General features: G+C 46.6%; 1 protein-coding gene across 3 annotated transcripts in view; it reads right to left on the bottom strand.

The window, feature by feature from the left end:
• COL27A1 (collagen type XXVII alpha 1 chain) overlaps positions 1-26,326 on the bottom strand; it is a 240,651-nt gene that overhangs the window by 54,153 nt on the left and 160,172 nt on the right. For all 3 annotated transcript variants that reach the window (XM_073314249.2, XM_073314253.2, XM_073314251.2), the window contains 9 exons: positions 17,721-17,774; positions 15,762-15,806; positions 15,535-15,579; positions 15,251-15,304; positions 11,362-11,415; positions 8,200-8,253; positions 5,491-5,544; positions 4,030-4,083; positions 369-476 (listed from right to left, as the gene is read on the bottom strand). In XM_073314249.2, coding sequence (XP_073170350.2) covers positions 369-476; positions 4,030-4,083; positions 5,491-5,544; positions 8,200-8,253; positions 11,362-11,415; positions 15,251-15,304; positions 15,535-15,579; positions 15,762-15,806; positions 17,721-17,774 — 522 coding nt within the window. The remainder of the gene's footprint in view (positions 1-368; positions 477-4,029; positions 4,084-5,490; positions 5,545-8,199; positions 8,254-11,361; positions 11,416-15,250; positions 15,305-15,534; positions 15,580-15,761; positions 15,807-17,720; positions 17,775-26,326) is intronic.

Raw genomic sequence — 26,326 nt, 5'->3', positions numbered from 1 at the left:
TTAGTTCAAGTTATAAAGGGTCATATTTGTAGCACTGGCAGGTCCTGGGTTCAGTCCCTACTGATAACCAAGATGATAATCATTTCATGCGCAAATGTTTAGAGTGATTGCCTGCACAAATGCTTTTCTTCACTCGGTTTGGAAAGGGACATTACTGCGGATTCAAAACCCAATGCATGAGAAAACATATCACCAGCGTGCAGAAATTACTGCTGGCCTAATACTTATTCCAAGGACAATTCATTACTTGAGACGTACCAACTGAACCAAGTTCAATTTGTTGGGGAGGAACATTAACCACCTCTGTGGAAAGAAACACAAGGACAAGCAGACAGACAAAGACAGGCAGACTGGTTTCTCAAACTCACTCGGACACCTGTGATTCCGGGATATCCAGGAGGCCCTTCCTTTCCCTTCAGTCCTTCGGTGCCTTTTTCTCCTCTCTCTCCTTCTGGGCCTTGCTCTCCTTTGTCTCCCTGCAGAAGAATGGAGTATGTTTGCTTTTCAAAACAAACAAAGCATAGATCTTTGTGTATGACTCTTGAAGAAAGAAAAAGGGAGGATCAGACAAGACAGGATGGTTTGAACTTTTTGCTTCTCCCCACAATGAACTGAGCAGGAATCTCCCGCATGGAAATTCCTGGGTCTGGGCTAAGGGCATGAGGCAGGCAGCTGAGATCTGACAGAGAGTCTCTTTGGACTCATCTAGAAGCCCCAGAAGGGGTATTTTGACAAGGCTGTCAGGGGAGGCTGTGGGAAGTACCCCAGGTCCCGAATGAACACACGGCAGAGCAGCAGCATCTGACCCACATGAAAGATCAGCCGTTATAGCGCTAGATGCAAAAACTTGCATCAAGTTGCCACTCTCACAATTGGTGCATAGCAATTTATAGGCACAAATAAGGGCCCAATTCTGTTCTCACAGCAGTTTTACACTCATGTAACCCAATTGACCTTGGTGGAGTTGCTCCTGATTTAAACTTGCATTACTATAAGCAGAATCATGCCTATTACATTTTGTGGTTAAACAAATATTTGTGCAATGAATAGCAACAGTTCCACTGTCCAGAGAAACATTTGGGTTGGGAGAAACTGGACGTGTTCAAGACCACTTGGAGATGAAGCAGCAAGTGATGGCCCGAGAAAATCATATAAGGAAGGACTGTTTGATCTGACAAATGATAAACAAAAATAAAGAAGCACAGCAAATATTTTAACTAGAATGAAGCAATAAACCGCAAGACTTTGTTGTGGGATTGGCCAGTTTTACTTTCCGTGGCATGAAACTGTTGGCCTGTGCAGACGGATAGGCTACACAAGGATAGAAATTGGGATTGTAATCCAAAGGTAAGGTTGCAGATTTGGAACAGAAAAGAAATGATGCAATGCAAGAACGGAAAAGGATTTGGGGGTCCCACCAGGAAATGGGGGGCGGATCTTGTTACTGGACTCGCAAATAGTGGTATGGGCTGTGAGGCTGTTGAGGGCTTTGGGACAATTGTTGATCTGCCTGTGGAATTTCAGACTGGTGAAAATTCTGTAAGGAAGGAAGAATTGAATCTGTAGAAACTGAAACAAACAAAATAAGTTGTTGACCACCCGTTTTTGAAGAAGAACGGGACCTTCATAGAGATCCGAAAGAAGTTCCTGAGATGCACCAAGAATGCAGCTCGAGATTTGAAACCTGAAGGATCTCTTGTAAACAAGGCTTCATACAGGTTTGGTTTGACAGAATATGGACTTGAAAAATCAGTCTGTCTGGCTTGCTCTTTTAATTAGGTAAACTGTACAACTAATTGTTGTGCAACTGAAGAATTGAAAGGGAATGCCCCCCCTCCCCCCCCCAAAAAAAGAGAGAGAGAACTTTATGCTATTAGGCTTTTCCTATAGTAGACTTTATTCCAATCCCAAGTTTCCCAAGTATTGCTACTGCAAGTTCAGCTCTACCAACAGTTGCAGTAGTTAGAGCCCTCGTTCACGTAAGGCACCTATGACAGGTTGTTTAAATGCCATGCCAGGTAGATCTGATAAAATCTGGCCATGTAATAGTGCTTAAAATGCTGTTGGCTGCCTGTAGCTCCATTTCTAGAGAAAGAGCTGGAATAGGAAAGAATATTTAAAGTAGGAAGGAGCTTTCATTGTCACTTAGGGCTCATGGAAGTGGAAGGCACATATTTTTGGACAGAAGAGAGCATTGGCAAACTGACTAATTATGGGCTTTGCCCCAGCAACAAGAGATGTGAAGAAACCCACTAGTGGGAAAAAGCAAGCATTGAACTTGTTCCCCATGGAGATGCTATTTTTGAGAGGGTGTGAACAAGAGGAAGCAAAGAAACTTTCAGGATTGAAAGGAAAATTATGGAAAAGGAATCAAGAAGGGAACGATTTGGTGTGAGACAGATGGAAGATGTGTGATCAGATACAATGCATAATACAGCAAGAAAGATTACATGGAAAAATGTCACCCACACCCACCATCCATCTGTAACTGCTTTGTGCTGAGTATATTGTTCAGGCTCTAGAGACAACAGCTTTAGCAGGGAGGTGTTTAAGATTAAAAGCACTGAACATAGCACAGATTTAACTTATTCTGTGGGGGATTCTCAGGTTCTCACCTGCGGTCAGGATAAGCTTTGTAAATAGTTCTGCACGGCAGTTCTTTTAATGCATGTTTGTAACAGCACCAAGCCCACAATGGGACCTCAATCCTATTGTCATACAAATGTAATGATGTTCCAGGTTAGTACATTTCTGGGGATTGAACCTGGAATCTCTGTAGCTAAGAGAAGAGCAGAGCCTCTACTGCTTAAGCTAAAGGATCAATAGTTCGGCAGACTCAAATCTCTTTGTGTGTCCTACCCACTGGAAGGGGACAAAGAGCCATTGTATTAGTGTGTACTACACAAATGCTTCCATAGTTCAGGAAGGGTTAAATGAAAACTTTATCAACAGGGGAGGAAAAGCTAGAGGCCAGAGAAACACTATGATGGTCTGATGAAGCATCCACTTGAAAGGGGCAGTGAAGGATGCAGGTTTAAGGATTGCTTACGCAACAGTATGTGGGGGTTAAAAGGAGGCAAAGGAGATACCCTGGTGGATTCCTAAGACTGCTGTGAAGCTATTGGAATCTTTGACCAAACAAGAAGCATAAAAGGTTTTTCAAGACCCAGTTGACTTCTGGCTCAAGATGGCATATCTAATGGAAGAAATAAAAAACTTCTTTACATTTCTTCCCACCTTAGGTTGGATGGCAAGGGAAGGTGATGTGGTTTACTTCCCATGGTCTGGATCGCAGGTAAGTCTGTGCAGAAAGGGAGAGGGAGGGATGGAAGGAGCTGGTGGGAGCCAGAAATGTTGTGGAGACTGTTTACCACCCCACCTGGGGTGGATGAAAAGAGGGCACAATACAGAAAAGCCTAACTAGACAGCAGAGCATTATGCTACCATGTAATTGATGTGCTGCAAGAAGCCATGGTTAGTCTCAAGCCTGGCTAAAAGTATCTACAGAGGAGATCCCTGCACCTTCCAGGATAAGCCTAGCCTGGAGTGCACATGGCATTGGGAACTAGTTCCCACTACTGGCTGCTGATAGAACAGATATGCAGTGTGGGAGAAAGGCATCTGATCGGGGAGATACAATGACAAGCTCTGAGAGTCCTTGAACCAAGGAGGTCACAGCTCATTGATACAAACCCTAAGCTGGAGGTGGGGATGTGTCACATGGGGCCACTAAGATGCAAAATCAACCTGGAACATGACACAAAGAGATGTGACATACTGCCTGGCATCCCCCAGGATTACATTGGGATTGTTCCTCCTACTGTAGCCACTGTATGGGGTAGGGGAGACGATTGTTGAACATGTCTTTGGGGGGCAGGAAAAGGGTCTGGGGTCAGATGAACAGGGTAGCTTGTGTGACAATACTTGCTTCCCTTGCCTGTCTGCAGAGGGGGAAGGATCATGGTCTGAAAGTGGCTAAATTTGTGAGAAGAAAACCTACCCAACAAAAAAACCACACAGAATCTTTACCTTAACTCCGTCTGGCCCAGATGGGCCGTTGTCCCCTTCCAGGCCTGGCTCTCCCTGCAAGAGAGATAGACAAACAGACTTAGGACAGTCTCTTCCACCATCCCTTTTTCTCATGCTTTTTGCAGCCAACACCCTTCAGAGGAGGAGTGACTTCCCCTTGCAACAATGTGAGCTGAATGTTGTGGGTTTCCAGTGCTGATATTCTTGGTGTAGGGTGGAGATCTATATTGCCATGCATGGGCCAGTATGCTTTGTTTATATCACCATCTTTTAGGACTATGCTATGAAGTTGCCCCATCTTGCTCAGTATCTCAAAATTGATCAAGAGGAACAAGCCCCCACTGGAGTGAGAGAACAACTCCTTTCTTCATTCTGTTCCAGGCTTTCCTTCAACAGTCCCCAGCTCTGACCCGTGGAAGTCCTCTCTCCCCTGGATGGAGCAGGGAATTCAGTCTCTGTGTTCATGCAACCTTGGGCGTCTCCATATTGCTCCAACAACTGACCTCAGTCTGGAGATCAAGGGACAAGAAACACACTTCTGGTTCAATCTCTGCATTCATCCCAGCTCCGGCTCCCTCCCCACTTACGCATACTGTACCCAGTGTTTTCCTTGTTAATGCTGGCCTTCAGCGAGAGTCCTTTCCTGCCACTTCTAGGTTACACATACCCAAGTTGTGAAGAACTTGTGAACAGAACAGGCTTGTTTTTACACATATTCATATTGAAAGGAACTTTAAAGCGTTTTGCAAAGTAGCATGTCCAGTTGTGCCATCACCCTGTGGGCAAGAGGAGCTCATTGGTAGCTCACATGCAGCTATCTAGTTTTATTGTGAGAATAAATGGCCAGGATATTGGGCTAATCCTCTACCCTGTGAAAAAAAAGTCCCTGTGATCTTTTGGTTTCATCTGGACATCTCTCAAACAGGCCATTGATCTCGGTTCTTATCCAGCCCTTGTCACTGCAGTATCAGAGTAACTCATGCATACTGATGAACTTATGCTCACAACCCCCTGGAAGGGAGGTTAGTATTTCCCCCATTTTGCAGACCAGGATCTGAGACACAGAAGGATTAAATGACTTGCCCAATGAAGTCCACAGCCAAACTGGGAATTGAACCCAGAGCTCCTGAGTCCCAGTATAGTATCTTAACCCCAAGGCTATGGTTTATCTTTATAGTATCACATTCAGCCTCCTGCCACGCCATGATCACATGTCCATGGGCTCACAAGTCCAAGGGTAAGACCTGAATCCATGATCGGCTAGCCCAGGCTGCTACCAGCTCGGTCACTGCAGATACACAGTGGACATTCCAAAGGCTGGAAGTATACCCTCCCCACGCTGAGGGAGCAGTGCATTGTCCATTTATACACACAGTTTGGTCGAGAAACCACAGTTCATCTGCTTAGCCATTCACATACACGTAATGAAGAGGACTCCAATATGAAGCTAACTCTACTTACTCTTTGACCAATAAGGCCTTGTTCTCCTGGGACCCCCAGCTGTCCAAGATCACCCTAAAAACACAGAGGCACAGACTCAAGCTGGTGACAGTATTAAATCCACAGGATGAAGTCGATTTCTCCCGTCCCTCACCCCCCTCCCCACTCTCATTTCTTCCTGCATTTTGACTCTTCCTTTATCTGGTCCTGTTCAAATGTCTAATCTCTGGGTGCGAACATGGCTCTGAGACAATCACGTACCCAGCATCACCCCAACAGGAAGCTCTAAGATGGCATGCACCTTACAGGGTGAATCTGACTGATATGCAATAGGCCAAAGAATCAGCAGTGGATGCTTGCAAAGACTGAGCCAAAGGGAATTACCCGTGCACCTTACAGCAGGAAACAATTTCATGCTATCTTATCGGGAAAGCAACAACACCAGGACCCAGGGCATAGTAGTGCTCATAACAGATGTGCAACTGGAGTGATGAGAAGGAGAGCGGACACGTCCCAGCAAACAGCAGTATGATCTTTGGCATGACTGATGGGTGCTGAGCAGAATCTAGATTATGGACAGCACAGAAAGGAGCAAACTGGACATAGTATTGGAACTGGCAGTTATGTCGATATATTTTGGTGAAGTGCTAAGTATGAGGAGGATGCAGTTTGCAGCTGTGGGACATTGGATCCAGATCAATTTGTCTGTTTTGCAATGAGCAATGTGCAGAAAATGTTCATTTCCTTCCCCACCCCATTCACCTCACTCTGAAACTCCAAGCATTGTTCTAAAAGTTAAAAATTGATACTGCTGCCAGTGACATAGTACTATGTTTATATAATGCCTTTCGCCACAGAGTCATTTTTGAGCTATATATGCACATGGCCCCACTGAGATGCAACTGCTTCTGGGGAGGCCAGCATTCAACCACAACAGTAAAGGATGTGGAAGGTGCAAGAAATTTTGGCCAAGGACGCAACTGTATCCTAGTGGTGTGCTCCTCCTTCGCCACCCTACAGCTTTAGATTATACAAATGTACGCAACTACTGCTCAGAGAGTCCTTGAATGTTTACCAAGGGAGCAACTACTGCTTGGAGATTCCTAGAACATCTAAATACCTCCAAGGTTGGAGAGAGCGCAACCAGAATCTCATGCTCTGAACCAATGCAAGACTCATTGCAGTGAAAGTGGTTAAGTGGGAGCTGTCAGCATCTCTCCATTATCAGCATACTACTCTCCTTCCTTCCCATCTCTCAATCTGGGTCAGGTGCTAGGACATTCTCCAGGCCTTCAGGAGCCTGCTCTCAGGAACCACCATTTCAAACAATCCATTCAAGCTCAGCCAATGCTCCTCATCAGCTTGGCTCAGCTGAGGCAGCCTGTCCAGAGGATACATGCACCGCCCGCCTTCCTGCTTGCGATGGGAGCCGGAGAAGAGCTGCTACTGTAAATCCTATAGAGGGGGATGCCGGCAACCTGAGCAGATCAATGGCATTCTGTTCCTGGGCAAGGTAAGTAGGGAGCCGAGTGGCAGGCAGAAGTGGCATAGCTGAAATGTTAAAGGAGTATCAGGACTCCAAAGACACAGTCGCTTGAGTGATGTGTCAGAAGGTTTGCCAAAGAAAACGTGGTGAGGAAAGGTGGTGGTGGTGGGGAAGAGAATGGCAAAGAGGAAATTGCATTTAATCCCAAAATACAGGCTGTTCTAAACTCCCTGGCACAGTGGCAACCCTTTGAAATTTAAATGGAGAATGGAAAACTTGTGAGCTCTGCAGCACAGAGATCTTATTCAAATAAAGAGAGAAAAATTACACTCCTCCTCATCCAGGAGAGAAGGTGCATTCACAGCTCCGTGACATTGCACCTGGCACTGTGCCTTGTGCTGTATTGATTAAAAACAACAGCTAGTTAATTGATGTGTGGGCATGGAGGTGCTATATTTAAATTCTTGCAGAGCAGTAATTTTTTTTTTTTTTAAAGAGAACTCCATATCAGCATTAGCAGAATCCAGCCCCCATTTTGGGTGCTCATCCTCTTAAACCCAGCGCTGGGAATCCCGGGGGGCCCTTGTTTTAAGGCATTTATATTCCTGGGCTCTCCCATACAGAGACAGTTCTTGTTTCCAGACTAGGTTAAACCCTGACTCTGGGTCCCTAGGGATCCTCTTGCAGGTTTTGTATCAATGCGTTACCCCAGCCCCTGCCTGTGATTCAGCTGACTGGATTATGTAGCTCTAGCTGGGTTTTTACTGAGACCCTTTCTTGGGCTCTTGAGTCAGGGTCTCCCTTCCTTTGTTTCTCTGCATGCCCAAAACAGAGGCTGAAGCTTCCTGCATTTGAGCCTCTTTACCTGAGATCGCTAGCGGCCCACACAGGAGACGTGAGGCCCTGGAACTGTATAACCAAAGGGTTAAAGTGTTCTCCCCGCCCCCTGGAACTGTGTCACTAGAGAGCTCTGTGGCTGAGAAACATGTAAAGAGCAGTTGCTGTGGGGTCACCCAGCCGCTCCCCTCCCTGAATACACCTATCTATAGTATCTATCTTTAGCAGTCTGACCTTGCCCACTGTAACTAGGCAGACTGCTCCCAGGCCTCTTCACAGGATACCTTATTCAAGGGCACTGCCGGGGTCCTCTGGGACTCCGGTGTAACAGCAGACTCTTGGTAGGAACAAAAGTTTCTATTATCTCTCCGCTCTGACAGAGAACTTGCATTAAGTGTTTTTCTTACCTTCATGCCAGGTTCACCTGGAAGGCCAGGTTGTCCCATTGAGCCAGGAGGTCCCTGGGGGGCGGGGGAAAAAAGGCCATTGTTACTCCGTACAGAGCAAGATCAAAGAGCGAATTACTTTAGCAGAACACTTTGGGGATAGAGGAGTCCTGGTCGCAGAGTAATTACCTTCCTGGAGCTAGCTCAGGGTACACAAAGCAAAAGAAAAGGCCAAGTACACCTCTGTGTCCCACTCCCACAAGGACGTTTGTTTTCTTTCACACCTTTCTTTCCCTTCCCCTTCCTGCAACGAACTCTCTGAGCCTGTTTGCCAGACAGCCTCGCTCTAACTCCCTCGCTCTAACTCCTCCAGGCTTTGGGTCCCCAGTGCAGATCTCTACCCCACACTAGTTAAAAGAAAAAAAAAGGAAAGAAAGAAAGAGCACAAAATACTTAAAATCAGCATAAAAGGATTAAATAAAAGACATTAACACAATGGATCACAAATAACTTCAACCACATAATACCTTCCCTTCTCTGACCCCTTATCTATCACTTGGTTTTGTCTTTAACTCAGATTCTAAGGCCTGGTCTGTGCCCAGTTTTTGTACTAGTGTAACTATTTCAGTTACGGTAAACTCCTAATGTGGATGCAATTATATGAGTATTGAGGTACCTTATACAGGTGGAGCTTATTCCCCTACAGGAATAGCTATACCAGTATGAGCACATGGGGCAACTGCATCCACACTGGGGAGGGGAGGTGTTGTACCAGTTTAACAATACAAATGGCATAACTTGTACATGTGGAAAAGGCCTAAAGTCTGTGGGGCAGGGATCGGATCTCCTATTTGTCCATAAAGTGCCATGCACATCTGTATAATGAGGACATCCATGGGCAGCTAGCTCGTGGAGGAAAGGGAATTAAAAACATCAGCTGTGTACTAGAGGTGGGCTGAGCTGGAATCCTAGGTCCAAACTCCCTTGAATAACTTCGCATAAATTCAGATCGGACCTTTGCATCCACCCCCTTTTCTCTGGCTCTGTGATGGGCTGAACACCCCAGACCTTGCATAAAGGTTGGATCTGGATCGGAACTTCACTGCGATCATTAAACTGTACATTTTAAAAACATATTAGATGAAACAAAGGAGCTGGGGGCCAGGATAATAGGCCCCTTGTCGGAGCGTGAGGGTACAATTGAACCAGCTTCTCCCAATGAGCCTTGAAAGATTAAACTGTTTCACTGGAAAGCGATGAAGAGTAATGTAGAGTGGGGTCTGTGAGAGACCTCTCCTCCTTGTGCTCTCTCCCCATGACCCTTTCAGGATGTGTCTAGCCCCTTACTCTAGGTGTTAGGCTGGTCAACTGCACAAAGCACCCACTGGTACCTGGGATTAGGGGAAAGAGTAACTTTAATTGTTGTATTTTTTGCATCGATTTCCTGCTAGGGCAGGCAGTGGGACTCCGTTAAATAAGACCAAAGGTGACACAGCAAAGCTGGTCTTGCCAGTTTTGAAGGGGTTTTTATTTATTTATTGTATTAACTTTCCAGACCACAATCCCTCTCTTCTCTGCAGCTAGGAATAAAGGAAACAAGATCTTGTAATTGCAGGAGCTCTCGGAGGTTTCCAGTTTCCAGCTTTCCGAACTGGAGGTAGCGGTGAGTGGGTGCATGTTAGGTTTCGGAACAATTGGGCAAGTCATGCAATGAGAAAAAGCAAGTTCCAGTGAAAGCAGAAATACTGCCTGGGTTTTTCCAGTGGTTCCGGTGCAAGAGAAAGGCTCTATCTCCTCCAAGATCCTATCATATGGAGCTCTGTGCTTTCAGAACAAGCAAGGCCTAGGGCAGCTCAGTAGCGGCCTAGCAACTTTCCAGATCCCTAGTGTGGTTTACCACACTGAGAGCTCACTCTATCCAGTCTAGCAGGCAGGAGACTGGAAAATCTCATGACTCATACATTTTGCAGTGGGTTGTATTAAAAGGTACCTCAGCTGCTACTTTTGAGACCAAGTGAACATCTTGAGTATATTACAATCACAGACACACAGCGAGGAGCTAGAAGTGGGTGACCTAGTCTGCGGTGATCGGCTGTGATGGTAAGAATTGAAGGAGAGTCTCCAGGTGCTCGGAGGGTTAGAGGAAACTCTACTGAGTAAGCTTCTGCCCTCCTGTGCTCCTAAACATGGGCACAAAATATCAGTAACCATTCCTTTCATTTTGTTGCAAAGTGTCACTTTTGTCTAATGGTAACAATGATGCAAAAAGTGTGTCGTTCTAAAGCAAAGGCATTTCTTCCACCCACTCACTTGGACAGTGGTGAGACTGCATCTGACAATCAGAACATATCAAGACTGGGCTGAATAATATGATTGCCAGGCAGAGACAGCAGCAACTGGGGGTGGGAAGGGAAAGAGACTTGGGGGCTTCTTCACTACAGATTTTTATTGAGTTTGTAACACGGATGATTCTATACACAACAGAGTTAACATATGGGCCCAGATGCTCAAAGGGAGTTAGGTTCCTAACTTCTACTAATTTCAGGGGGAGTTAGATGCATAAATGCCTTTGAGGATCTGGGCCTGGTTCCTAAAGCATGAATGGGGTTGTGACAATTCTCAAACTGCAGCCAGATTTAAAAATGCTCCTTCTGCTGTGTAGGTGGGACTGCACATCTGTGTAACAGGGTTAGCCAACCTCCTGCCTCCCAGGTCTCTGGGTGGGAGGGCAGGCCAAAACGCATTGCATCCTGGGGAAAAATACCTAAGTACTGGTGCCAAGGTGACGCTCTGTGGGTTAGCTGCCCTGATTTTTCCAGAATGCTCTGGGATCTGTTGGGTGGACGATATGGGAAGGTTGACAAACCCTAAATGGTGGTGTGTGGATGTGTTGAATTGCATCACCTGTAACCAGGTCAGAGTCTGGTTCAGCCCAATATGGTTCTGTCTGGACTGACGATGGGGCCTGTATTTGTAACTTTTCTCTTGCACTCTTAATGCTGACATTAAAACTCTCAAGACACAGAAACCTTCATTGTCCTTTTCCCTCAAGAGTTACTGAAGGCAGACCAAGCCAGACTGCCCCTCGCTCAGCTGTGCAGTTCTAGGTGAGCGAGGGGGGGGGGGGGGAAATGGGGCAGAAGAGAGGTGTATTGTAGAGAAAAAGCAAAGATCATACTCTACCTTATGTCCCATTTCTCCTAAAGGTCCAGCTGGCCCCTGTGATCCCTGGGGTCCCTGCAAGACAGACACACAGGGCTCTTTCGTGCAACATTGTCAATTCTGAAGAACAATCCGCTCCCTAGTGCCCTCCCACATCACATGGACACTACACAGGCATGGGAGAGGAGGTCAAAAGACCAGAAATGGGCAGCTCAAAGTGCTTGAACAGCAGCAAGCAAAGGATCAGAAACTTTCCCTGTGTCTGGGTGGGAGCTGCTATGTTGAAGCTGAACTGATAATAGTTGGTTTCAGAGTAGCAGCTGTGTTAGTCTGTATTCGCAAAAAGAAAAGGAGTACTTGTGGCACCTTAGAGACTAACCAATTTACAACAGACTGGACTTCTATATAGAGTGCTTCCGACGACGTGCACGGGCTGAAATTGTGGAAAAGCAGCATCACTTGCCCCATAACCTCAGCTGTGCAGAACACAATGCCATCCACAGCCTCAGAAACAACTCTGACGTCATAATCAAAAAGGCTGACAAAGGAGGTGCTGTCATTATCATGAATAGGTCGAAATATGAACAAGAGGCTGCTAGGCAGCTCTCCAACACCACTTTCTACAAGCCATTACCCTCTGATCCCACTGAGGGTTACCAAAAGAAACTACAGCATTTACTCAAGAAACTCCCTGAAAAAGCACAAGAACAAATCCGCACAGACACACCCCTGGAACCCCAACCTGGGATATGCTATCTACTACCCAAGATCCATAAACCTGGAAATCCTGGACGTCCCATTATCTCAGACATTGGCACCCTGACAACAGGATTGTCTGGCTATGTAGACTCCCTCCTCAAGCCCTACGTTACCAGCACTCCCAGCTATCTTCGAGACACCACTGACTTCCTGAGGAAACTACAATCCATCAGTGATCTTCCTGAAAACACCATCCTGGCCACTATGGATGTAGAAGCCCTCTACACCAACATTTCACACAAAGATGGACTACAAGCCATCAGGAACACTATCCCCGATAATGTCACGGCGAACCTGGTGGCTGAACTTTGTGACTTTGTCCTCACCCATAACTATTTCACATTTGGGGACAATGTATACCTTCAAAGCAGCGGCACTGCTATGGATACCTGCATGGCCCCACAGTATGCCAACATTTTTATGGCTGACTTAGAACAACGCTTCCTCAGCTCTCGTCCCCTAATGCCCCTACTCTACTTGTGCTATATTGATGACATCTTCATCATCTGGACCCATGGAAAAGAAACCCTTGAGGAATTCCACCATGGTTTCAACAATTTCCATCCCACCATCAACCTCAGCCTGGACCAGTCCACACAAGAGATCCACTTCCTGGACATTACAGTGCTAATAAGTGATGGTCACATAAACACCACCCTATACTGGAAACCTACTGACCGCTATTCCTACCTACATGCTTCCAGCTTTCATCCAGACCACACCACACGATCCATTGTCTACAGCCAAGCTCTACGATACAACCGCATTTGCTCCAACCCCTCAGACAGAGACAAACACCTACAAGATCTCTATCAAGCATTCTTACAACTACAATACCCACCTGCTGAAGTGAAGAAACAGATTGACAGAGCCAGAAGAGTACCCAGAAGTCACCTACTACAGGACAGGCCCAACAAAGAAAATAACAGAACGCCACTAGCCATCACCTTCAGCCCCCAACTAAAACCTCTCCAACACATCATCAAGGATCGACAACCTATCCTGAAGGACGACCCACACTCTCACAGATCTTGGGAGACAGGCCAGTCCTTGCTTACAGACAGACCCCCAACCTGAAGCAAATACTCACCAGCAACCACACAACAGAACCTCTAACCCAGGAACCTATCCTTGCAACAAAGCCGGTTGCCAACTGTGTTCACATATCTATTCAGGGGACACCATCATAGGGCCTAATCACATCAGCCACATTATCAGAGGCTTGTTCACCTGCACATCTACCAATGTGATATATGCCATCATGTGCCAGCAATGCCCCTCAGTCACGTACATTGGTCAAACTGGACAGTCTCTACGTAAAAGAATAAATGGACACAAATCAGAGGTCAAGAATTATAACATTCAAAAACACGTCGGAGAACACTTCAATCTCTCTGGTCACTCGATTACAGACCTAAAAGTTGCAATTCTTCAACAAAAAAACTTCAAAAATAGACTCCAACGAGAGACTGCTGAATTGGAATTAATTTGCAAACTGGATACAATTAACTTAGGTTTGAATAGTGACTGGGAGTGGATGGGTCATTACACAAAGTAAAACTATTTCCCCATGTTTATTCCCACCATCCTCCACCCCCCACTGTTCCTCAGACATTCTTGTCAACTGTTGGAAATGGCCCACCTTGATTATCCCTACAAAAGATTTCCCCCCCGCCCCTGCTCTCCTGCTGGTAGTAGCTCACCTTACCTGATCACTCTCGTTACAGTGTGTATGGTAACACCCGTTGTTTCATGTTCTCTACGTATATAAATCTCCCCACTGTATTTTCCATTGAATGCATCTGATGAAGTGAGCTGTAGCTCACGCAAGCTTATGCTCAAATAAATTTGTTAGTCTCTAAGGTGCCACAAGTCCTCCTTTTCTTTTTGATAATAGTTGGCAACCTTAGCATGTCTGAATAATTCCCTTCTCTAGTCTGCCTTGACACAGCCCGAGCCCACCCCCATTCCTACACTCTCAGAGCCTGCAGCACATCCCTCCTTCAGTCACCACAGTCTAACCCTCGCCAATCACAGCCCCCTTCTATTCCATCCATCTGACCTGACCCCTACTTCAACCCTTCCATCCTAGATGGAGTCAGAACTGGATTCTCTTTCTGCCATTTTCTCATGGTTCTCAATTGACTCCCTCCACCCCTCCCAGTAACATAACCAGATCCAGTCCACCCTCCCAGACACAGACCAGTCTGGGATCATCCTCTAACAGGCTCAGGAGTGTCTAACCATGGCCTTCCTGAGCAGCCTAACGTGGAACCTCTTACAGTCCTAAGACAGTTAGCTCCTCCACCCGTCCTTGCAAGCATCTAGCCTAATTACTATCATTACAGTAGCATCTACTGCCCCCAAGGTGAGGGCCCTATTGTGTTACGTGCTATACCTAGTCACTCCGACCTTGAAGAGCTTACAGTCTAAATAGCAGAAAGAAAAGGAGTACTTGTGGCACCTTAGAGACTAACCAATTTATTTGAGCATGAGCTTTCGTGAGCTACAGCTCACTTCATTGGATGCAAATAGCCTAGACAGAGAAAGGGTGGCAAAAAGGAAGTTTTACCAACACAGGAGCTGAGGTGCTGCCCAAGTTCACCCAGGGAGTCTGTGATGGAGTGAAGAATTGAACCCAGGTCTCCTGAGTCCCAGTGCAATGCCTTGACCGCAAAAAACATTTTTCCTTTCCAGTGCCTCTTCCAAACTTCCATTCTGACCTCTTTCTTCCACCTTCCCTGCCAGACTCTCCCTTGGTTTCTCCTTCAATTCTCTGTCAGAATCAGGTCCAGTCTCTTTTCTAACTTTCCCATCTTTAATCTGATCCAGGCCCTCTTGCTCTCCCAAAATCCAGACTTGCCCCTCTGTCCACCCTCCCTGCCAGAGTCAACTCCAGTCTCTGTTCTACCTTCTTGCTACTGAATCTCATTAAGTGCCTCCCTTCTGCCTCTGTAGGATCTGATCTTGCCCTTCTTCCAACCTTCCTGGGCCCTCCTTTAACGCTGCCTCCCTGATCAAGCTGGATTCAGCAGGAGAGGCAGGGATGGAAATGAAGGAGTGTATGTGCAGGGGGGAAGCAAGACTGAGGAGGAAATGAGGGGAAAGAGAAAGGGACAGATGGTTGAAGAGGGAATGAGAAGACACTTGCCGGGTCGCCTGGAGTGCCTTTGCCTCCTCGGGGTCCAGAAGGTCCTTGGATACCCTAGGATAAGAAAAAGCACCAAGGTCAGCTCTGTCCCATCATCACCTTTCACACCTCCCAGCATGTCAGATTCACCTCGTAAACACTTTATAAAAGGAACACAGAGGTGGCCCTGAGGCTGAACTGTGAGACATTGTCCAGGTTTCTCCTTCTGGAGCAGGAATCAAAAAACGTAAAACCTTAATTAAAATGTAGGCTATAAAAGGGAATAGAAGGTAGTTGGCACTTACTGGGAAGCCACGTGGTCCTGTCTCCCCAGTCTCTCCCATCTTCCCCTGTAAACAGAAGGTTACAGTAATTAGGTTGGGAACGTGCTGAAATGCCCTGGTTGCTTTGGCCAGGGAAGTCGATCAAAGCTGTATTTTACTGGGAGCCACGCACGCGTGAGTATACATACATGTAGCGTTTGGCACAGTGCCAGCTTGGCATCCAGCACCAGCTCTCACAGTGGACGTACCTGCTGCCCATCGGGCCCTGGTTTGCCTGGCTCCCCCTGAAGGCCCTGTTAATGAAAAAGACAAAGACATGTTGGCATTGGCATGAGCTGTGCAGTGGAGACTCTTGACTGGCTAGCTCCTCCTGATGCCCCAGCCTTCTTGCTCTTGGAATCCCCCAGGGAAGGGTCAATCATTTGCTTCTGGTTCCCCACCAGCATTTAAAGGGGCTAGCTAGTGTCCTAAAGTCCCCCTCCCATGGGGGAATAGTCCCATCTGCTGAGGAGCTTGGAGCATAATCCAATTTTTCTCTTTCTTGCTCTTAGAAATCCCAGTGACTCAGGACTCCCCACTTATCAGGTTCAAAAGGGGGAAGTTTCTCCATCCAACTCTAGGTCATTGTGGGTGGAGAAGGGGCAGGGCATTAGCCACACATTGATCAGTAGGCCGGGTGGCACTTGGACTCCAAAGGTGCTTCATGCTGTGTGCTCAGCATTCAGGGGTGGAAGAGCCTCAATAGTACAACACACACCCGCTCAGGTAAGAGCCAGCAGCATAAGCATTATTTCCTTTTCTAACTGCTGCTCTGCCTGAGAAGGGAGCCTCTGAGGAGCTAGGGGCTGAGAGGACATGGATGCAGGAGAAGTCTTATAAGGCAGAAGAACAATTGGGAGAAAAGAAGGCATGACAGAGAACTGAAAAGTCTGCCACTATTTCAATGCTCATCGGTTGGACTAGCCTTCTTGCTAGGCTGCCATCCATATTCCAAAAGGAAACACCCATATTGGGAGCTGCTCTACCACCTTATCCCTCTCTTTCTCAGCAGCCTTGCCTCAAAAGAAGGTTCTTTGTCAGCATCTGGCTTGGATACTCTCTTAATCAGACTTAATGAGGGGCAGGTCTATTCCAGGAGGCCATTTGCCAGACCCCCTTCGCACCAGGAGGCAGGGGGGATTTCTGTTCCATGAATGTCTCTGCTCTGATCATACCACACTGCAGGGAGACACACTTTGTAAAGACAGCAAACACCACATATCTTTGACTTACTCTGTGTGTGTGTGTGGGCAGTAGAAATGTGCAGTCAGAATCCTTAAGGGTGTGGTGATGGTAAGGCCAGATCTACCTACAAGTTTTGCATTGGTGTAACTATTTCAGTTAGAGGGTGTGATTTTTTTTTTTTTACCAATATAGTTAAATTAGCATAACCCCTATAGCGTAGGCTCAGTTATACTGGTTTAAATGTGTTTTATGCTGATATAGCTTATTTCCTTTCCCATATGGGAATAAGCTATCCTGGTATAAGCACCTATATACTGCAACAGCTGTGCCCGTGCGGGGGTGCAACTGGTGTAAAGTGGCACAACTTTGTGTGTAAACAAGCCCTGAGCTACCTTACAGCCCCCCTTCACTTTAACCGAACAGCTGGAACCTTTATTATCTCTGAGACTGTATTTCTACCAAATGAATAACTTCTGGATGAATTTAGACAGCATTCTTCCCTCGGATCCCCACCCTTCCTCCCCAAATGGAAAGGCTTTTGGGAGACCAGGGAATAGACATTTCCACTGGTCTCCCACTGAGCAGAGCCATGTGCTAGGAACCTGATGCAGGGAAGAAGCTAGGTGGTTGTGTGCTGGGGGACAGCTGGTGCCATACAAAATCATGCTGGTTGCTTTTAAGGTGCCTTGATGTGAGCGAGTGTTGGCTCTTGGCAGCTGGGCTCTGCCACCAGTGTGGGGCGCTCCTCTCTGCTCTGCACAGAGGAATGCTGGCTGGGCTAACTGGCACTGGCTGGACTTAGTGCTTGGTGCTGATGGAGCTAGAGCTATTTAAATTGACTTGAGGATACACCATGAAGGGCGAGAGGCAGTGAGGAGGTGGTGGTGGTGGGAGACATCCTGATTTTCCCAGGGCCTAAAGGGGAGCCTCATAGCATGCTCAAGAGCAGACCCGTCAGAACTAGCACTCCTGTTAGAACTTACCTTAACACCTCTTGACCCTGGCTCCCCCACTGGTCCATCAGGACCTCTGGCACCCTGGGGGACCGAGAGAGAGAGTTACACAGCAAAAGTGAACAGCAGGTGTCCCCCTTGTGCTGCTAACAGGGAGTTGTCTACTGGGGGTTGGGTGTGATCCCAGCTTCCACTGTGCAGCCTGACCTCTCCCACCTCCCCAGTGCACATTTTGCATGCTCAGGGGGCTGAGTTCTTGGACTTTCTCCAAAAAACGAAGCAGCTACACTTCTCCTACCCTTCACCTGTCTGATCCATTGGATCCATCCTCCCTGCCTTTCACCCTGAGTAGCTTCAGTAACACAGAAGAGGAGAAAGAAAAGGAGTACTTGTGGCACCTGAGAGACGAACCTATTTATTTATTTATTTATTTTTAGTCTCTCAGGTGCCACAAGTACTCCTTTTCTTTTTGCGAATACAGACTAACACGGCTGCTACTCTGAAACAGAAGAGGAGATGGGTGGAGGGAGCCCTGCTTGTGTGTGTGTGGGGTGTGTGTGTTGATTTCTCTGTCCATAGCCATATTTAATTCTCCTCTTGCTCTTAACCCTTGGGATGCTGGCACTCAACAACCAGATGAATGCTTAGGAAGGTGGGTATGCACAGCATGGCTGTGGTTCCCAAGGGTTTAAAGCTTGGGCTTGTTAGACTGTTTCTAACATTCGTCTTGGAGTCAAGGTTCATCTCCTGTTATAGGGCTCCTTGCTGCAGGATTCATCCTACTGCATGTAGGGTAGAAGGCTCACCCAAAAGTAAAGCAACAGCAACCCTAGCTTCAGAACTCTTGAAGCCCATTAGAAGAGTTCTTCCTTTAGCCACAGGTCTTGCTTAGATGGGTGTTTCAGCTGATTCCCAGGCTCAATGGAGCCACTTTTTAGTTTTGTTCTCCCCCCTCCCGCCAATTTATTTAATTTCTCATCATGTATTGGGCAGTGCATTTATGTTATTTTTATTTCTATCTAGCCAACATTAAGCCCAAAATGAGAGCCAGAGGAGAAAGACAGGCCAGAGGTCAGGAACGGCTTCATTTTCAGACCTTAATGACTATGGTAATCTTGCTGGGACAGACCCTGAAATCTGAATTTATTCACATCATGGCTCTTCCTTCTGAAGAGTCAAGCTCTCCCATCATCCCCTACATGATACAATTTGAACTCTTTGCATACCACTCCCTGTTATTCACATCCATGGTCATGTCGCTGTTGAAGTCAAGTCATCAAAGCTATAAGATGCACAATGTGAGCCCAAACAGATGCATAAAGGCAACTTGGAATTGGACGTATTTAATAAAGTGCCATGGGTTAGCTTCTCATTAATGATAGGTGTTTTAGGCATTTTATTATAGTTACCTGCTGCTTAGAGAACTGCTATGAACATGACCAGGAATTCATGTATATATGAAATGGGTAGGGGCATGTAGCATGACCAGTTGTACATGTGTGGTCAGATGGCCAGTCATTTGTGCTTAAGTATGTTTTGATGAAACCTCTCAGGTCCAAGTGTACACGGGAACCTTTCAAGGCATGTATATGCATGAGAAAGCCAGGTGTCGGGGGATGAATCCAGCTCCATGCATCTACAGATGTTCAAACATATGAGGAGGCTGAACACGGTTAGCGGAGAACCTACACAAAAGCATGCACGTGACAGTTATCGTCCTGGAAATCATGCTCAAGACTAAAAAGAGATGTGCTTATTCTTCAGGGGTATAACAGAAAAGCATCATTTGTGCACAGTGGAAAATCCCTAGATAGCACTGAAGCTGATCTCAGTGGAACTCTTCCCCCACCCCCATCCCTATCCTAGTCCAAGAGTAAGTTCTGTGACACTGACATACAACAGGCAGAGGGGTGGCAGGTAGGAATAAAAAGATAGATCGAGAGACCACACCAACGTGTGCCATGTCCACAATGGAGCCCTGATCTTGACTGGGCCTCTAGGCACTACTGCAGCATACATAATTCTAACATTGCTTTGTGGTGTATATGTTATGGTGAAAGGAATTCAGACACCAGGCCAAAGTGGAAATAGAGAAAATAGGAGCCAATTTGCTTAATCGAGATGCAAACTGAGAGCCAAATGTAATAACAGGGGCCAATATGTTAGCAAAGCAACTACAGTGTGACAGCAGGGGAGAGAGAGAGACTCACAAAGAGAGGCAGTGTAATAGCAGAAGATGTATAGGAAAGACAGCCAAATTATTACAGCAAACACTGACAATATAAAATAATGCAAAAACTTCTACTGTGTTTGGCAAACTCAGTTATGCTGAACAGACCCGAGACCAAATAACCATAGTGCATGCCCATAAGACACAGTTTAAAGTATACCGAATCTGCTCTCTAGAACAGTCACTGTGCATCAAATGGGAACAGCAAAACCACTGCCCACGCTGCTACATTCAGCGAGCTGTATGGCTCCTAGCTTGGATCGAGACATTTCCCTAACCTGGAAAGGACGCCTCAAGCTCAAAGTGTAGACACACCCTTTGACTGACAGCATACAAATCCACATGTAGAAAAGTTCACCAAAGCCTCCCTGGGTGTAATGGCAAACCTGCTACTGGATTCCCATTTTCCTCCCTTTTGCTTAGCCCGCCTCTGCTCTTTGAACTGTTCTGGATCATGAAACAGTGCAGTATTTGTACTTCACTTGGGGAAATGGGTGACAAAGGGACAAGCAGCCAGGCAGCTTGTGCTTTAAGTCAAACTGTCCAGCTCTGTGAACTGAGTTTTCACCTTCTCTGGGCTACCTGGAAACAATAACCACCCTGTTAGGCTGAGAATTCCCCTCCCCAAACTCATGACTTCACACATCCATCCATCACTTTCCTGTCCGAACTCCCTAGAGAAACAAGCACAAACAAAGAAAAAACAGCATCCGGAGGGAAATTGACCCCTTGGAACCATGAAGGTGGCTGGATCTCAGACAGAGCCACACTGCTCTGCTGGATGTTGGAAAGAAAAGAAGCTGCTACAGGGAACGCAAGTAACATTACTCTGCTTGGATGGTCGTGAGGGGAGGGAGATCCGAGACGTTCAGACCTACAGAGGGGCAGGCATCTTCTCTGCTCTGAGGGGTCATGATGATAACGGAAAGAGACAGACGGGCAGATGGAGACACGTTTCACCCTTGGGGAGTTATTTGAAATTTATCACCATGATCAACACCCTAGAATTGCCCCCAACCTGATAGGGACATAGAAATTGCCAGAATGGATGAGACCCGAGGTCCATCTAATGCAGTCTCCTCTCTCCCACAATGGCCAGTCCCAGCTGCTTCAGAGAAAGGTGCAAGAAGAGATGGCGCAGCAGCAGATGTGGGATAATCTGACCCTCCCCCCACATTAGGTCTCATCCCGATGTCCAACAGTTATGACAACTCTGGCCATTCCTGTTATCCATATAAATGTCCAATCCCTCTTTGAGTCTTGTTAAATTCTTGGCCCCAATGACTTTCTGTGACAGTCAGGCTCAGTACTATGCTCACAAAGTCAGAATGAGCTCCTTGTCTTCCTTGGACCATGATCTCATTTCTCCACAAGTCCCTTCCCCCTTATAATCTGCACAGAAACCAGTTACAGTAGATGGACAAAGGAGCTAATCTACAGATGGCTGAAATGCCAGAGCTTTCTCCAGCATCCTTGCTGTGCTGCAGAAAGACAATCTTGTTTTCCTTACAAATTAATCATAGAATATCAGGGTTGGAAGGGACCTCAGGAGGTCATCTAGTCCAACCCCCTGCTCAAAGCAGGACCAATCCCCAATTAAATCATCCCAGCCAGGGCTTTGTCAAGCCTGACCTTAAAAACTTCTAAGAAAGGAGATTCTACCACCTCCCTAGGTAACGCATTCCAGTGTTTCACCACCCTCCTAGTGAAAAAGTTTTTCCTAATATCCAACCTAAACCTCCCCCACTGCAATCAATCAATATGGAGACACAAAAACTGTCCCCAGGCAGAGTGTCTGAGTTGAGGGTTGGCCTTGTCCTCATTGGGACCATTATTCTCTTTTCCTGGGGAAGCTGAAAACAGGGGGATCAGCAGGCCAGGGGTGAATCAAACCCCAGCAATGGTGGAGAGTGTCTATTTTTGCACCTCTGGAAACTACAAGTTCACACTGAAAATGGAGCAGTGGGAATTCTGCATCTCTCGGCAGCACAGAGCGATGCCCTGTCAGAACACCTATCTGTTGAGAAGGAAACCAGATGACAAACCAGAAATTCTCAAGGAAACGGAAGGAGCATCTTGGTGATGCTGTCTTCAGAGAGATTCTAAGGGTTCGAGGCCCACCACTCAGCGACTCTGCTTGAAACATGACACAGGCTCAGAAGAGTGGGGCCCACTGCCCTTTGGCACTCATCACAGCAGCCTTTAAGTGGCCCAAAGAATAGTCATTGAGTGAAATGAGGCGCTCTCGCTATGAACCGGATATGCTAAGTGTGCGGTACTCTTCTGCTACCCTAACTAGTGTGACCATATTTTCCAAAGAGAAAAGGGGACACTCCCAGCCGCTCGTCCGAGGCCCTCCTTTCTCCCGCACGAGGTGGTTGCCCAGTCGCTGGAACCCTGCCTTCCCCCCTTGTACAGGGCTGTCATCTCCACTTGCCCCACATCTCTGCAAGTCCCTCCGCACCGCACCCCACTTTTTGGACAAAGGCTCAGTTTTGCCAAAAAAAAAAAAAAAAAGTTGGGACAGTGGGGACAGGGCTTAAAAAAGGAACGGTCCTGGCCAAAGCGGGATGTGTGATCACTCTAACCCGAAGCCCCATCTCCCTAGGCCCCGCAAGTCTAGCATCAAAGACAGACTAGAACCAGAACTGAGCTGGGCCGAGCACTTAGGCCACTCCCAAGGAGTTAGTCAATAGCGGACACATTTGCTCATCCAGCTGTTGCATACAGTTATAAGGCCAGTCTCTCCTCAGAGACAAGCAGGTCTCTCAAATCTCTTGTTGTATTCCATCCCTCTCCGCCCCCCCCCCATCCTTTTCCAGTCACCTGGCACTGTACTTGTGGGAGTGGTCATTGAAATGGATGGAGTCCCCTGCTAGCTCCAGCCTGCCTTCTCACAGCTCTGCAGCTCAGGCAGGGAAACCTGGACCCCCAGCAATGCAGCCTGCCAGTACTCGCATGGCCACAGCACTGTTTGGAGTATCGTAGTTTCTTCCCAGCAGTTCTCTGTCACCAGCAACCCAGGAGTCCAGCAGGGCAATCTCCCTCACAGCAAGCACCTGGTTAATCCATCACTAAACATTTCATCAACATCTGACTTGAAAAGGTGAAACTGCCCCTGCATTCAGGAACAGACCAGGAAAGCTCCATCTTGCCCAGACTAAGAGGTTTCCCTAATTCACCCTGACAGGAAAAGCTACATTTAGCCAATTAGTTAAATCTTTGAAACTCCCTTTTACTGACAATGCCAGTTACAGACAAGTGAGGAAAACCCTGGAGCATCTACAGGAAACTGGAATGCCAGCAGGCAGCAGTAAGCAGGGTCTACATTACAATGTGCTAGGCAGGCTGCATAGTTGTCTTCTGGGGGCTGTGAAGTTTCCTAGAGCAGCTAAGTTTTCATTTAGTATTCAATATCAATCAGCACCTAGACTCCCCAGCAGATAAAACCCATCGCGCTAGATGCTGTACGAACAGTACAACCTCTGAAGAGCTTATCATTTAAATAGACAAAAGAGGAAAATAGGAAGGTAAAAGCAGATTTATCTCCATTTTGCAGATGGGAAATCCTATTGGGATCCAGGAAGTGGGAGGGCAAAAGCAGATGGGAAATAGGAGGCAGAGAGAATTATAGGCCCTGATACAACAAAGCACTTAAGAACATACTTAACTTTAAGTATGTGACCAAGGTCACACAGGAAGTCTGTGGCAGAGCCAGGAATTCCAACCAGATCTCCCTGAGTCCCACTCTGGCGCAATAGCCACAAGACCAATCTTTCTCTCTATTTAAATCAACAAATTATACTTCTGGCCCTTTCGGTTACATAGGCCCAGTGGTGGAAGGTGTGTTGCTATGAATTGGAATAATACAATGCATTTTAGGGTCAAATGTTTATGTGCAGAAGCAGGTGAAACTTAGCCATTTTAACTGATGTTTGCTTTGGGGTCATGGATCACAGAGTGATACCCAATGTGAGGGGAGAAGGAGGTGGGGAACCCACCCAGACCTGGACTGACTAAATGTTTAGTAAAGCCTGCAAAATACAATTGCTCAGCTTTGTTTGACTCTAAATAGATAGTTCTACTTAGGTACATTTCTTGCTTTAGTATCTCCAGGAGGCACCATGCAGACCTACAGGGTAGAAAGTCAATGGGATTTATGCCCCGTAGCGCCGAAATCATTTTGAAAAACATCACATCACTTAGGCCCTTTTGAAAATGTTATCCCTAATCCCATTCCGCACACATAATCGTTAGCCCATTTGTAAACATAGGCTTCACTGCTTACCGTCCTTTGTGTTGGTTTGCTACTGCTAATGTTGGCAAGCTCATAGAATCATCATAGAATCATAGAATCATAGAATATCAGGGTTGGAAGGGACCCCAGAAGGTCATCTAGTCCAACCCCCTGCTTGAAGCAGGACCAATTCCCAGTTAAATCATCCCAGCCAGGGCTTTGTCAAGCCTGACCTTAAAAACCTCTAAGGAAGGAGATTCTACCACCTCCCTAGGTAACGCATTCCAGTGTTTCACCACCCTCTTAGTGAAAAAGTTTTTCCTAATATCCAATCTAAACCTCTCCCACTGCAACTTGAGACCATTACTCCTCGTTCTGTCATCTGCTACCATTGAGAACAGTCTAGAGCCATCCTCTTTGGAACCCCCTTTCAGGTAGCTGAAAGCAGCTATCAAATCCCCCCTCATTCTTCTCTTCTGCAGGCTAAACAATCCCAGCTCCCTCAGCCTCTCCTCATAAGTCATGTGTTCCAGACCCCTAATCATTTTTGTTGCCCTTCGCTGGACTCTCTCCAATCTATCCACATCCTTCCTGTAGTGTGGGGCCCAAAACTGGACACAGTACTCCAGATGAGGCCTCACCAATGTCGAATAGAGGGGAACGATCATAGCCTCAGGCAATACTACCTTCCGAGAGCTTCAGACCGAGACTGAACAAAACTATGACACTGCTAATAAGGACTCAAAGCCCAGATGTGAACAGCCCTAGCATCTGAATATTGAGGAAGTTTGGATCCAAATTTTGCATCTCTAGTGTATATCAGTCAACAGAGCTACAGAGTAATGCCTCCAGCAGACAACACTCCATCTGAATAGAACTTAATGCCTAGAAAGGTGTTTCAACAAGCGAGAGCTACATTTTTCTTTTTCAATGGAGGCAAGGTGCAGACAACTTACATACAGAGGGAGAGGCCATCAAACTTTGATATAACAATGGAGAGAGAGAGTCACACAAACCTCAGGGGGATTCCTGCCTCTTATTCCATATCCTTAAATTTGTCTTGAAGTGGGAGATATTTCACAATGCATACATCTTCTACATTGCTGCCTGACGGACGCTTTATATGGTAGAGTTCCAGGGGTGATGAATTGTGCCTCAGTGCATTGGGTTCAAGCAGCTCTCAGGAATCTTGAATTTTAGTTTATCTGCTCTCCAGCTCTTGTACTTTCCAGATAGTAGAGGATAGCAAGGGCCTTCTTTCCAAACTAGCCAGTCAATAGAAGTGTTGGGGAGATGAAGGAGGGAGCAGAGGTACCTTTCACCATCACACTCAGGAAGGACAGCTAGGTATGCAAGGAGAGGTCAGAAACAGCAGGTGCCTTCTCAAAATGCAAAGCCTCTTTTCTCTTCTTCCAAGTATTTCTAATTCAGCCACATGAGAAAGAGCTGGAGTGAGGTGATGGATGTGGCATTAAGAACCTGAACAGAACAGGCCCTGAGAACACTCTGTGCCACCGGATGAGCCAATGACCTCTGTCATTCACCTGGACATGGACACACTCACCCCACTGTCAAATGATTTATAAACTCTGAGTCTTTAGCTATTAATCTAGTGTGTAATGCCAGTGTTAGAGACTCCCAAGATAAGCAGGGGCTCACCAATGGAACATGGAAGCAGAACATTTCCAAAGAGAATTACCAAACTTTCAGACATTAACAAGGAATAACCCAAAAAGAAAAGGAGTACTTGTGGCACCTTAGAGACTAACCAATTTATTTGAGCATGAGCTTTCGTGAGCTACAGCTCACTTCATCACTTGCATCCGATGAAGTGAGCTGTAGCTCACGAAAGCTCATGCTCAAATAAATTGGTTAGTCTCTAAGGTGCCACAAGTCCTCCTTTTCTTTTTGAGAATACAGACTAACACAGCTGTTACTCTGAAAGGAATAACCCAGTGCAGCTAAGAGGTGGTACACAGGAGTTCAGATACTTCTCATTTTTGCAGAGAAATTTAGGAGATTTTCCCCATCCTCCTTCAATCCTTGCTGCTGCCACTTCAGAGGCCTTAAAATGGTGTGACTGTCCTTTTCCCAAGGAAGGTTGAACATACCGTATTCCAGCATCTTTTAATGCTGGTCTTTCAGTCAGCTGAAAGGTCACTGGAGAGC

This window comes from Lepidochelys kempii, chromosome 16, assembly GCF_965140285.1.
Source record: "Lepidochelys kempii isolate rLepKem1 chromosome 16, rLepKem1.hap1, whole genome shotgun sequence".
Classification (NCBI taxonomy): domain Eukaryota; kingdom Metazoa; phylum Chordata; order Testudines; family Cheloniidae; genus Lepidochelys; species Lepidochelys kempii.
The sequence above is the reverse complement of the archived record's forward strand: the minus strand, read 5'-3'. Positions and strand labels throughout refer to the sequence as shown.